Source organism: Ranitomeya variabilis, chromosome 7 (genome assembly GCF_051348905.1).
Source record: "Ranitomeya variabilis isolate aRanVar5 chromosome 7, aRanVar5.hap1, whole genome shotgun sequence".
In the NCBI taxonomy this organism is placed as follows: domain Eukaryota; kingdom Metazoa; phylum Chordata; class Amphibia; order Anura; family Dendrobatidae; genus Ranitomeya; species Ranitomeya variabilis.
The window spans coordinates 161,810,887-161,823,263 of record NC_135238.1 but is presented as its reverse complement, the minus strand read 5'-3'; the positions used below and the strand labels follow the sequence as shown (position 1 = coordinate 161,823,263).

Below are 12,377 nucleotides of genomic sequence, written 5' to 3'. Positions count from 1 at the left end.
CCTACTCTCACCCTGTCATCCTGGAACAGCAAGTCCCCACTTAAACAGGTGTCAGACCCACACTTTCTTCCAGTCACCCGGAACTCTGGACTATCGACCTTAGGTGTCGCTATCTCCTTTTCATACATCACACCACTCGGAATCACTACAGCCGCCTGTTGTGGTGGGGCTCCCTTAGGGTCATTCCGTGTCCGTTCTGAGCAATCAGACACTCCCCTTTCCTCCCACAAGTCCCAAAACCTTTCAAAGTCCTGGCCTATTACAACAGGGAATGGCAAGTCTGGGACTACAGGTACATCATGGCTGGTAATAATAGTGGGTGTCTCAATGATTACCCTGGACACCGGACAATCCCTAGCGACCCCATGAACGCAGTGGACTTCCATCTTCCTTCCGGGAATCAGATAGACAGGGAGTGTGGCGCTCACCAGCGTCACCAGGCTCCCTGAGTCCAGAAGTCCAGTCACGCACCCTCCATTGACTTCTACAGAACAGCTCTGTGTCATCTCATCAGATGAAAAGTCAGTACAATATTCTGATCATGCGCTGTTCGAACACTGAACCCGGCAACAGTTCATCAGCGAATTCGCCGCCGCCCCTTTTTTGGACTCCACCCCCTTTTGGGTTACCGCCCCCTTGTGGACCATTTTCTCCTTTAGGGCCACCACCCCTTTTAGGGACTCCACCCCCTTTTGGGCAACTACCCCCTTTTGAGACGCAGCCCCTTTTTGGCCAACCATAATTATTTGGGCACTGCTCTGTTTTTGGGACTCCACCCCCTTCTAGGGACACCACCCCACTCTGGGGTACACCCCGTGGACTTCCCACAGCACTCTGAGGCCCCAGTTCGCATAGCACACCAATGTGACTCTGGCCCTTTAAGAGTCTGCACACTCTAAACCAGCAATGTCTTTTTTTTTTTTTCTCTTTTTTTTTTTTTTCTTTGCTGCAACTGCAGCTACACAGCTCAACCGCAGACTTCGTGGACCCGCCGATCCACAGCAAACTTCGTAACCCCGCCGAGTTACTGCCAGACGCCTTCAGTCTTCGTGGCCCCGCCGAGCCACAGCAAGTTGATCAGAAAAGAAAAAACAAAATACATGGACTCGCCGGTCCACAGCAAGCACCTGCACACGTGCTTTATAGAAAAAACACAGTCTCACACTGACCCCGGTCAGAACAACACAGACTACGGTCTGTTACACACCCAGCTTTAACACAGCCCAAAAACAGTTTTTCACTGACCCCAGTCAGTACAATACACGGTTTTCAGACCTTCACCCGTTGGCAACTTCACGGGTTCCGGGACACCCCTCAGCCTCAGAGATGCCCAGACGCACTGTCTCTGTTTTCTTCCACTCTGACCCCGGTTAGTACACACGGACACCTGTCCGTTACCTGTTGGTGCCGGCCACACAGGTTCCCGGATCCCTCTTCTCCTCAGAGGTATCCCAAAACAGCAGTTTCTCACTGACCCCGGTCAGTCTTTACTCACGGTTGTCAAGACCGTCCACTCCTCTGGCTCAGACCAGCCAGCGCTGCAACCTGTGTTCCTTGGATCGTTGCCCGCATTCGAAACACCATTTGTAGGGGTTCACTCGCTCAGGTGCAACGGCTGACATGCAGGAGACACGTTCCTTTAAAAGTTCACCGGGTTTATTGCTCCATAAACCACACAGCAACATGAACAACGGGTAAACAGTCCCACATCAGACGGAAGAGACCTCAATGTCCATAACAGAGCTCCGCTCTCTCAGGTCTGTAGGCACACAGACTGTGCTATGTCCAGCACGCAGGCACAGTCCTGGAGCCTTAACACACTGTGGAGGCTTTCTCCTCCACACACACAGACTCCTGTCTGTAGTGTCCCGCCTGGACACAGGGATCTCTGTCCACACTCACAGACTCCCAAAACACTCACAGCCATAAGCCAAGCACAGCTCCATTATGTAGCCTGAAACCACACCCAGGAACCCACCTTATGTGGTTCTGACATCACCACAGGTCCTGAAACAAACATAGATAGGCATGGTTATGCCCCTTACCCAGGGGTGAGATATATGGGTGGCCAGACCCTACCATCTCTCATAGCTACCCGTAACCCGGACCCAAATATACCAAGCAACTACTTATTGCTTTATGTGCCTTACAGAAAACACTCCGGGTTACATCTCTGTGATTCATACCTCCCGTCGACTATCCAACCTTTAGCCACGCTACAATACATATAGTTTGACTAGTAGAGAAGTAGAGAAAAGAATGCATGCTCTTGAAGTAATACAATTTTATTTGACATAACCACCTTTCTGCTCTCTACATTTAATGCATCGATCAAAAAGTCATTCTAATCCTTTAGAACAAAAAATTGTTATCCTGGTTCTGCAAACCATGACTCCGCAACATCAAATACCATCTCGTTTGTCATAAATTTTCATCCAGATAACAATTTTTTGAGTTTTGCAGAGAAATAATAGATGGGCCAAATCAGGATAATATGGCAATGGGGTACTCGATACCGGGCCCTTCAGTTCTCGGTGGGGATTTCACGGTGGCTGACCCGGTCCGTGGCCCTAGGGGACGCCCGTTAACGAAATGGGGGAAAGGTCTTTAAAGGGATAATGTTCGTGACGCCACCTGTGGTATTCGGTCAGGGTGACTGACGCTGCTTAGGGGTCCGCCTGGGGTGATGTAATGGCAGCTAGATGGTGTACCTTCCCACAGGTGAAGTGTATCCCCAGGGCTTCCCAGAGTGTAGATGGTGGATGGTGTGAGGCGCAGTGAAGAACAAGGCAAAAGGTTGCAGTCTCTTTACCTTTACTGAAGACTTCAGCATCCAAAGTCCAGGGTACAGACCACAGGGTAGGCAGAGTCCGGCTGGTCTGAAGGCAAATCCAGAGTCCCCTTATCCAGGTGGAAATCAGTAGCCTTCCTCTAGCGCCTGGGTGTTGTAGTACCTCCCTGCTGAGCTTCTCGGTAAGGTCCTGACAACTCTTGTAGATGTAATGTCTCTTTCTCTCTGTCCCCCTGATGGATAGGATAGGACAAACTTGTATGACTGATAGCCTGAGGCTTTTTACAGGGACTCTATCACACCCCAGCCCCCACAAGTTGCCACCGTGCCTCCTGTCTATGAGGTCGGGCAGCTAACGTGGAATTAACTGTCCTGCCAGTCTCTGAAGTAAAGCGTAGAGATCCTTACTCCCTCGGTATTCTGGCTACCGGATTCCTGAGCCTCAGAAGGAGGCAGCCTTTTGCAGGGTGGAAATCCTTCTGGATTCTTCTCCTTTTTGCTTTGACTTAGTTTCTCACTCGCTACAATACAATTCCCTTCTAATGTCTCTTCCTTAGGATGCTGCCGCACGTGGGGCAGGCGCAGCTCCGTGGCCTTCTGTCTAGGCCTCTGACAGGATCCCACCCCTGTCAGGGACCCACTACCTGAGAGGAGCTCAGATAGCAGCTTACTGGTGAAGCCTAGCTCGCTTCTGCCTAACTTCCTGTCCAGACTACCAGTTTTACCTAATTGTGAGGAGTGTCCTAATAGATAGGAGCGTAGCTCCCCCTGGTGGCCTGGAGTGTGAAGTGTGTTGTGTTGTTTGTGATACCTGGTAAAGAGATCTCCTTTATTTGCCTTCAGACGTAACATCACTCCCCCTGGTGGAAGAATGACATAACTGCAATGACCAGAACTCTGGGGCGCTGCATTTTATGTTTGCCTGGTAGAAATATTCAAGGCCAATTATTTATCAATACCTCTTCATATAACGACCATACCTGCTCCTTAAAGGGTTTTCCACTTTCAGGAGAGTAGGCCCCAAATAATAAACACAGCAGGCATGCACCCTCCTCGGATCCAGAGCCAGTTCTCCACCGCAGTCATGTCAACAGTGCGCCTCATGAATGTTACTAATCACTGAGCTCAGTGACTTTTGAAGACGTGAACAGCTTGGGCTGCTGGGCTCAGTGACTGACTACAACAGTGATGTGAGCTGTCAACATGACGTCAGTGCTGCAGCCTAAAAAAAAAAACTCGAGCATCGGTGATGAGTCGGTGCTGGCCCAGGGGAGGGTGAGTGTTTTTTTATTATGCTTGTTATTATAGAGCATCTAAGGTCCACTTTCCAAAAATTGGAAAATCCCTTTAAAAGGGTTATCCAGAACTATTTACTTTTTTTTCTAATGGACTAAGAAGTAACAGGTAGGTAGTTACTAACTACCTGCCTGTTCTGCCCATCGCTGATCTCTGCCGGCACAATGTGGTCACAAACCTCTTGCTTGCAATTCAGCGTCTTCTGCTGACATCACTTCAACAGAGCAGTAGTTTATCTTCTGCTCTGTTGACAGGCATGACAGCCGTTATGCTGATTGACAGCCCACTGAATTATGCCACGGTCACAGGCTGAGTATTTGGTGAGTTTTTTTACCTCAGTATTTGTAACCCAAAACCAAGAGTGGATCAATCAGAGGAAAAGTATCATAGAACCACATCACCACTTCTGCATTTTTCATGCACTCCTGGTTTTGGCTTACAAAGTCTGATTTAAAAAAGTCACCAAATACTCAACCTGTGCACATGGCCTAGCTGTGGGTAACCGGCTGTAAATCAGCATGACATCGGCAGTCACACCCCTTTGACAGTGTCACCTGGAAGAGAAAGAGCTGCTCAGTTAACGTGGAGCAGCTGAATCACCAGCAAGAGCGGTCGGTGACTTCTCTGAGCTGCCGCTGGTTAGAATAGACCTGTAGGAGTCTCTGTTAGCAACTACCTGCCTGTTAGTTTTTAGGCCCACAGTAAGGGTATGTGCACACGTTGCGGATTTCCTGCGGATCCGCAGCGTTTTTTGCGATGCAGAAATGCTGCAGATCCGCAAGTGATTTACAGTACAATGTAAATCAATGGTAAAAAAAAAAATTCAGTGCTAATGGTGCGGAAAATTCTGTGCGGAAACGCTGTGGATTAAAAGAAGTAGCATGTTACTTCTTTTTTGCGGATCTGCAGCGTTTTTGTACCCATTCCATTATAGAAATCCGACCGCAGGGGTAAAAAAAGCTGTAAATCCGCTAAAAATCCGCACAAAATCCGCAGCAAAACTGCACAAAATCCGCACAAAAAACGCGTCAAATCTGCACCTGCGTTTTCTGCCAAGAGATGCAGAATCCACACCAGAAATTCCTAAGCCTAATCCGCAGTGTGTTCACATAGCCTAAAAGAAAATAGTTTTGGACAACCCCTTTTATCTTTTTTACATCAGTCTGCCTACAATATAATAACACATCAGTTCCTGATCCCCACAGTAACATCTGTATCAAGGCCTCCATGTGCCATTTATTATACTGGGGTCGTCTATGTATCCCAGGGTCATTGTGCATCATCTAACACCAGGGCCAGGCTCCTCCTCAGTGTCACACTGATTTGCTTTCCTTACAAAGGATGGCAATATTATACCAGCTGTCTAATTATTTTCTATGAATACGTGACTGTAGATGTAACTGAAGAAATAACCATGCTTGGACTTGCAATATGCAATACAATTTTGGTATCTCCAAAATCTGATTCAGTTTAATTGTTGGACATTAACATCACATATATCATAGCATAATGCTTATAGTGACCGTGTAAGAAAAATATCTATAGTAATAAAGAATAAACATTTTGCACTATTATTATTATATAACATTATCATCTGAGCTCACTACATCCAATATAGGACTTTCAAAAGCAATGTTTCAGACAATAATTTCTCTTGTGAATCTGGCAACTGTTTCGTGCTGTCTGGACCATAGCAATTATGAATCAGACACTGACTCTGTAATTTCAGCCAGTTATGTTTTACTTTAAAACAGTGTGATGCATCAGAGAAATTATACATTTAAGGCCGGGTTCAGACGGCCGTACTGAAACTTGGGCCAGAAATTTGTGGATGTTACTGGCTCCGTGTGCAGCTCAGTCTTTGTGTCCACATATCGCTGTGGTGTTAAAAGGGTTGTCTGGTCTTAAGCTACATGTCTGCAGTCACTCTATGTGGCTGAAGACCTGTGAATCCTCACATCGCACACACTTTGTACTGTGCTGATTCTGGGACCAGGCAGTTACGTGACTACAAGTATGTGATTCTCATACTTCCGGCCTCATTCCAATTACATTATGTCCAGCCTTGTTCAATTCACTACTTTTAGGATGCCACGCCGATCTAGTTAGCATGTGACCGCATTTATGCAAATCATATACTTGTGGTCATGCGCCAGCCGCTCCCGACGCCAGAGAATTCTCACAGTGCACAGTGCAAGCGATGTAAGGCTTCGCAAGTTTGCAGCCACAAAGAGTGACCGGACAGAGACCAGACAACCCCTTTAACATACACTAGTCTGGTTTGTAGATCACACCAAAGTAGTGCATGCTGTGATTTTTTTATCACATGGATAATTGGTCGGTGTGAAAGAAACTGTTATTTGAATGCCCATGTTGAGTTACATTGGTCAGCGTGCTGTTCAATTCTTACTTGAACAGCACACGTTCATACATTATGCTTGTCTGAACGCGCCTTTAAAGCCAGAAAGTGACCATGTGGCTCGGTTGACTAATCATCAAAGAGGCTGGTCCTTGCACACTTCTTCCCATCCTCACAATCAGGCCATGTTCACACGTTCAGTATTTGGTCGGTATTTTACCTCAGTATATGTAAGCCAAAATCAGGAGTGGGTGAAAAATACAGAAGTGGTGACGTGTTTCTATTATACTTTTCCCCTGATTCTTCCACTACTGATTTTGGATTACAAATACTGATGTAAAACACTGAAAAAATCCTGAAAGTGGCCTTAGACTGACAGTGCTCTCTATAAAAATCTGACAGGAAGAGACCTGTCAGTCTAACAGATCAGGAAGAAGCTGGGGAACCTGCCGCCTGGACTAGTCATCTACTTCCCGGCCATATGTAAGTGTTTTACAGTAAAACATGGATGTATGTCATGCAGGTCTCTGATTGCTGCCTGTTAATGTAGCAAGAATCAGCTGTCCCCTTCCCATTAAATAACTTCTAGTGTACTCGTATCATTACACGGAGATATTGCAGTGTATCGGACATGTCCAGATTTGAAACGAGAAGAAGCCGAAGAATGACGAAATTTGCAGAATTGCATTAGAGGCATTTGAGAGCCATTTATGAAAGTGAGTAAAAAAATTTACAATGGCGTTACCCATACTTAGGTCAAAGCAATTTTATTTAAAAACTGGAGTAGAAATTTTTTTCTTACGATGGCCAACACCAAAGTTTTTCTTTATACTCTTTTTCATTATTGTCCCTCTATACTTTGCAGCAGGAAATTTTTTTAGCAATTTAGTTGGTATGTAGGCGGTATACTTTCAGAGTAAACCTCAACACACTATCTAATGTCATTTTTTTACACAGTTGCCAGATTTACAAAACTGTGCTTATAGTATCAAAGTCTTTGGTTATTTGAGTGCTAGGCAATGACTTCAGGTACTCCAGGTGTCTTCTGGCGTCCTCTTGGTTGTGTCTTACATAATAAACCACATAAGTTATCACCATAGTAAACCAACCAAACATAGTAATGAACATGGCCACATCGGTGGTCCTATGGTGGATATTGCAAAAATTAATGCCTGAGTCTAGAACTTGGATTAAAGGTTTACCCACATATTCCTCCTGTACTGAAGTCTGGCAAGAAATGTCATTAACTGTGTCTGGGTCCAGGTTCAGTTCCCTTAACATCTCCTGAAGGGAACAGTCACAATGTAAAGGATTATTAGAAAGGCGGATTTTGCCTTTCAGATTGGCCAGTGCTTCTTTGGGAATACTTTGGATCTGATTTCCAGACAAATCCAGAAGCCTCAAACCATCAGTAAGTCCTTTAAAAGCAGACAGTTCAATTTTCTCAATGGAGTTCCGGGAAAGGTCCAGTTCTTGGAGATGACTTAAGTCCTTAAATGCATTGTTGGGTACCTGTTGAATCTTGTTTGCATCAAGCTTTAAAGAAACTGTGTCCATGGGAAGGTCTATTGGTATTTCTTCCAGGTTCCTTGAGCTGCATTGGACCACCACGGCTCCATTGTTGTCTGAACACTGACAGCTTTTGGGGCAAGATACAATGAATTGGAAATGGAAAAAGAACAGCAGAAGACCTCGGTTGAATATAATGTCTGTACACTTTGATGTCTGCTCTGCTGGGTGCATCTTATAGAGGTACACATACATTGGATAGACTATTACCTCTCTACTGCAAACCACACACTTAAGTCATACTTGAATATAACTGTGCAGTCCACCCAGTAGGAATTCTCCTGTCAGTAGCAATGATGAATACTTATTTCTGCAACAACCTGTGAAATAAAAATAAGGAAATATCATTTTCGACTTCAGTTTTATGTCTCATGTCATCAATGTATGCAGAACATTATACAAGTCTATACATAATATCAAGCGCATGTGTCTCTGTCTGCCACCTCAATAAACATAGAATACATAGGTCAAGTTAATAGCAAAGGGGACTATTTATATAAGGAACGTCTAAGGACACAGAAGTGCTCTTTTTTATATTTCTTTAGTAATGTGATGAACAGAAAAGTATGAAAATGGGAGAAAAAGAATAAAAATGTCAAGCAGAAAATGTAGGACTCTTAAGATTTGGTTTCCAAATATGTGGTCGTCCCTGTCTAGAATAGTTTTGCAAATAAATTGCCAAAAAAATCTACACAGCAACAAAATGCAGCAAAGAAAATCTCCAGATATATTATGGAACATCTTTTTCTCTAGGACCATCTTCCCTGGAAATAAGTAATGGCAGCTATACTCTTTAATATTTAAGAAATTCAACTTTTGTTTTTGCAGTTGACAAAAACGTTTTAAAAATGCTATCTTATGTGAAGAAATGTTTTTACGCAACCTTGGACGGACCCACTGGAAAACCAGAATATTCTACCCTTTCCATGGAGCACAAGGCTATAAAGTCTACAGGACCTCCTAAGGTTAAGTGGTGGATTTATCATAAATGTATGGTATGAAATCCTTGCTAAAAAGCCACAACATATTAAGGTACAAAACACTGACATTTTTTTTTCAAAACCGTTCTTATACGTGGATGGAAAACAGTTCTGCTTTCATGCCATTCTTATAATTAGAGTTATGCCCATATCCTGCAGAACTTGGAAGAATCGTGACAACAATATTCCTGCCTCTGGATCAATTAATGCAGATCCTATGTGCCCCTTTAAATGTTTAGCCTTTTATCCCAGGAAAGGCATGTTTGATAAATGTTAGGTTTAGAGTCCCACCAGAGTAAGGTTTGCATTGCCGTGGCTGGTGGGCATACATGAAATGGCCAATTTATGTGCTATGTACTTTTATTTTATGAGTATACTATATATGGCGAGCAATTTAATTATTGTATATTCAATGTTTGCATACATCTTGTTATATCCAGGGTTCTGCTGTATTCCTTAGTTTGTATATTGGGCAGTCATAGCAGCTTGCACCTGTTCATACTTAGTCAGTTTCTGTTTGCCATTTTTAATAGCATGCAGTCTCTAACATGTGCAGGATAGTCCATTATACTTACAGTATATATTAGTAAGTGCCACAAGTTCATGTCCCCACACATCTGTTAAATGAAATACATGTATAATGTGGCAAACCCCTTTAACTCACTAGCATAAATCATTTTGCAACTTTACAATCCAGTTTCAGGCAACTCCGCCAAATTGAGCAGTGCTGGGGAAGAGCTGTGGCAGGACGGGTCATGGCTACGCCTACTGGTCAAATTCATCAATAGCGATGACATTTTTTACAATAAAAATGTTACACCAGTCCCTGTCTAGAGTAACATTTTTAGTGAGGCACACAGAGGTAATCAGCAATGAAAAGATGTGACAAAGTCATTAAGTGATGTGCGCTTCTTAATGAATTTGGTGATCTTATTATAGCATTAAAGGGTTATCTTTGACTTTTTATTTTGCTAAAAGTGATCAGGCAAGTAATTGATAACTAACTGCTTGTTGTACCAGAGGTTGGCACAAAGCGGTCATTGACTGCTCCTGTCGGCGATTCAGCTGCTCCATCTCAACAGAGCAGCTCTTCTTCTTCTGGGATACCCTGTTGATGGTCTGTGACTGCCGTCATAATGCTGATTAACAGCCAGCTAGACCAGCGACGCAGCTGTCAATCAGCATGAAGTCAGCAGTAGGGATAACTGAACCAGTGGAAGTTCGAGTTCTGGTAATCGATCAAACTTTAGTCCAAAGTTTGTTTCGGGTACCAGAGCTGCACTCAACATTGAACCTGAACTGCGAACCCCATTGAAATGATTGGGATTTGGAGCTGGAAAAAGTCTGTCTCGCACTCTTTCTCACTTTCTCCCCTCTCGTCTGAAACTGTCTCCCTGTACATCAGAGCTTGTCTCCTCCTGGACTTCCCCCAGAAATCAGGACATTGAAACAGACTTCGTGGAGAAATCTGTGTTGGGCATTTAGCAACAGACACTAACTGTCCAGTACGAACCTTGAACTTTTAAGCTTGGATTCGCTCATCTTTAGTCAGCAGTCACGCCCCCGTCAACAGAGCAGAGGGGAACAGAAGTCGCTGCTCTGTCAATATGATGTCAGCGGAAGCCGCTGAATTGCTGGCAGGAGCTGTCTATGCTGGCAGAGATTGGCCCTAGGCACAACACGTAGTTAGAAACTACCTGCCTGTTAGGTCTTAGACCCATATTAAAGAAAAATATAGTCCCGGATAATCGCTTTAACACTGATGTACAATACACAGTCTAGAACAATTGATCACATCAATAATACACTATTTTTTTTAATCAAAAATCCATTTGAAAAATCGTTTGCATATTTTAGCATAATATTGGAGAAATACGGCAGTACCGTATGGGCCCATAGATATTTATTGGTCCTGCCTTACAGATCATGATACCTTAGGGTTTGAGTTTCTCCTTTAAAAAGTTTTCAAACCATAAATAGTAATGAAACTGGCATTACTAAAATAAAATGAAAGTTTGAAATTTAGAAAAATATTAAGATTTAAGAGTCCTCAGTAGTGTTGAGCATTACGATACTGCAAATATCGGGTATCGGCCGATATTTGCTGTATTGGAATTCTGATACCGAGTTCCGATATTTTTGCGATATCGGAAATAGGAATCGGAAATGTGCGGTGCGTTTGGTTCCCAGGGTCTGGAGGAGAGGAGACTCTCCTTCAGGCCCTGGGATCCATATTCATGTAAAAAATAAATAATAAAAATAAAAAATATTGATATACTCACCCCTCCGGCGGACCCTGGCTCTTAGCGGTGCCTCCGTTCCAAAGAATGCAGGGAGTGAAGGACCTTTGATGACGTCGCGGCTTGTGATTGGTCGCGTGAGCGGTCACATGAGCAGTCACGCGACCAATCACAAGCCACGACGTCATCGAAGGTCCTTCACTCTGCATTCTTAGGAACGGAGGCAGACGCTTGGACCGGTGAGAGCCGGAGCCGTCAGAGGGGTGAGTATATCAATATTTTTTATTCTTTATTTTATACATGAATATGGATCCCAGGGCCTGAAGGAGAGTTTCCTCTCCTTCAGACCCTGGGAACCCGTCCGATATTTTGTGTCCCATTGATATGCATTGGTATCGGGTATCGGTATTGGCGATATCCGATATTTTTTGGATATCGGCCGATCCATTCCGATACCGATACCTTTGCATATCGGAAGGTATCGCTCAACACTAGTCCTCAGGGGTTGATATCTTTTAATGCAATAGATAAGACAAGTGATGTGAAGCAGAACCATCATTATGGGAGAGGGAAAAAGTAGATATTTTTCTATCTACTGGCTAACACGGTACGAAGATTTATATCTTTCCTGTATCAGTTTAAAGTCTAAATTTTTTTATTTCATTGAGTTAACACTTTTAAAATATAAAATTAAATTTGTGACTTATGTAATTTTGACCTGGTGACATATACAGTCTATGGAATGGCAAAAGACACTTTTTTAAAGCTTCTTTTGTAGCGAGGTCTCTTTATTCTATGGCTTGCCGGTCTAAATATAGCACCCTTTAGCTATGTTGGAAAATCAGTATTATACCAATTAAGGCCATTTTGCCTTTCCTGGGGTTCTCTGGTCATTTGTATTCTGTGAGATTCTTAGCACCACTCACTGTCTCTTACATCTGTTCTGCTGCACCATCTCTTTGGAAAAATCTCTGGCTGTTGCTGTGTGATGTTCGGCTTCTCTATGAAATTCTGAGGCTGAAAGGAGCTCATTTCATTAAAAATTTCTTGTCAGATGCTGTTTAAACAAACTCATTATAGGCAGCAAAACAGTTCCCATTCTGTAGCCTTTCATGTGTGTGATATAAATTCTGGAATAATAA

The 12,377-nt window shown here is 43.6% G+C and overlaps 2 protein-coding genes across 4 annotated transcripts in view; one reads left to right on the top strand and one right to left on the bottom strand.

The window, feature by feature from the left end:
• TSPEAR (thrombospondin type laminin G domain and EAR repeats) overlaps window positions 1–7,148 on the top strand; it is a 292,494-nt gene extending 285,346 nt beyond the window's left edge. The window contains exon 12 of the mRNA XM_077272147.1: window positions 7,036–7,148. Coding sequence (XP_077128262.1) covers window positions 7,036–7,114 — 79 coding nt within the window. The 3' untranslated portion in view covers window positions 7,115–7,148. The remainder of the gene's footprint in view (window positions 1–7,035) is intronic.
• A 264-nt stretch (window positions 7,149–7,412) lies between these two features.
• The window catches only part of LRRC3 (leucine rich repeat containing 3), a 52,979-nt gene continuing 48,014 nt past the window's right edge, over window positions 7,413–12,377 (bottom strand). For 2 of the 3 annotated variants that reach the window (XM_077272149.1, XM_077272150.1), the window contains exon 2: window positions 7,413–8,335. In XM_077272149.1, coding sequence (XP_077128264.1) covers window positions 7,413–8,210 — 798 coding nt within the window. In that variant the 5' untranslated portion in view covers window positions 8,211–8,335. Of the gene's footprint in view, window positions 8,336–11,747; window positions 12,366–12,377 lie in introns of those variants that run through there. The other variant, XR_013217738.1, reaches the window with a different exon arrangement.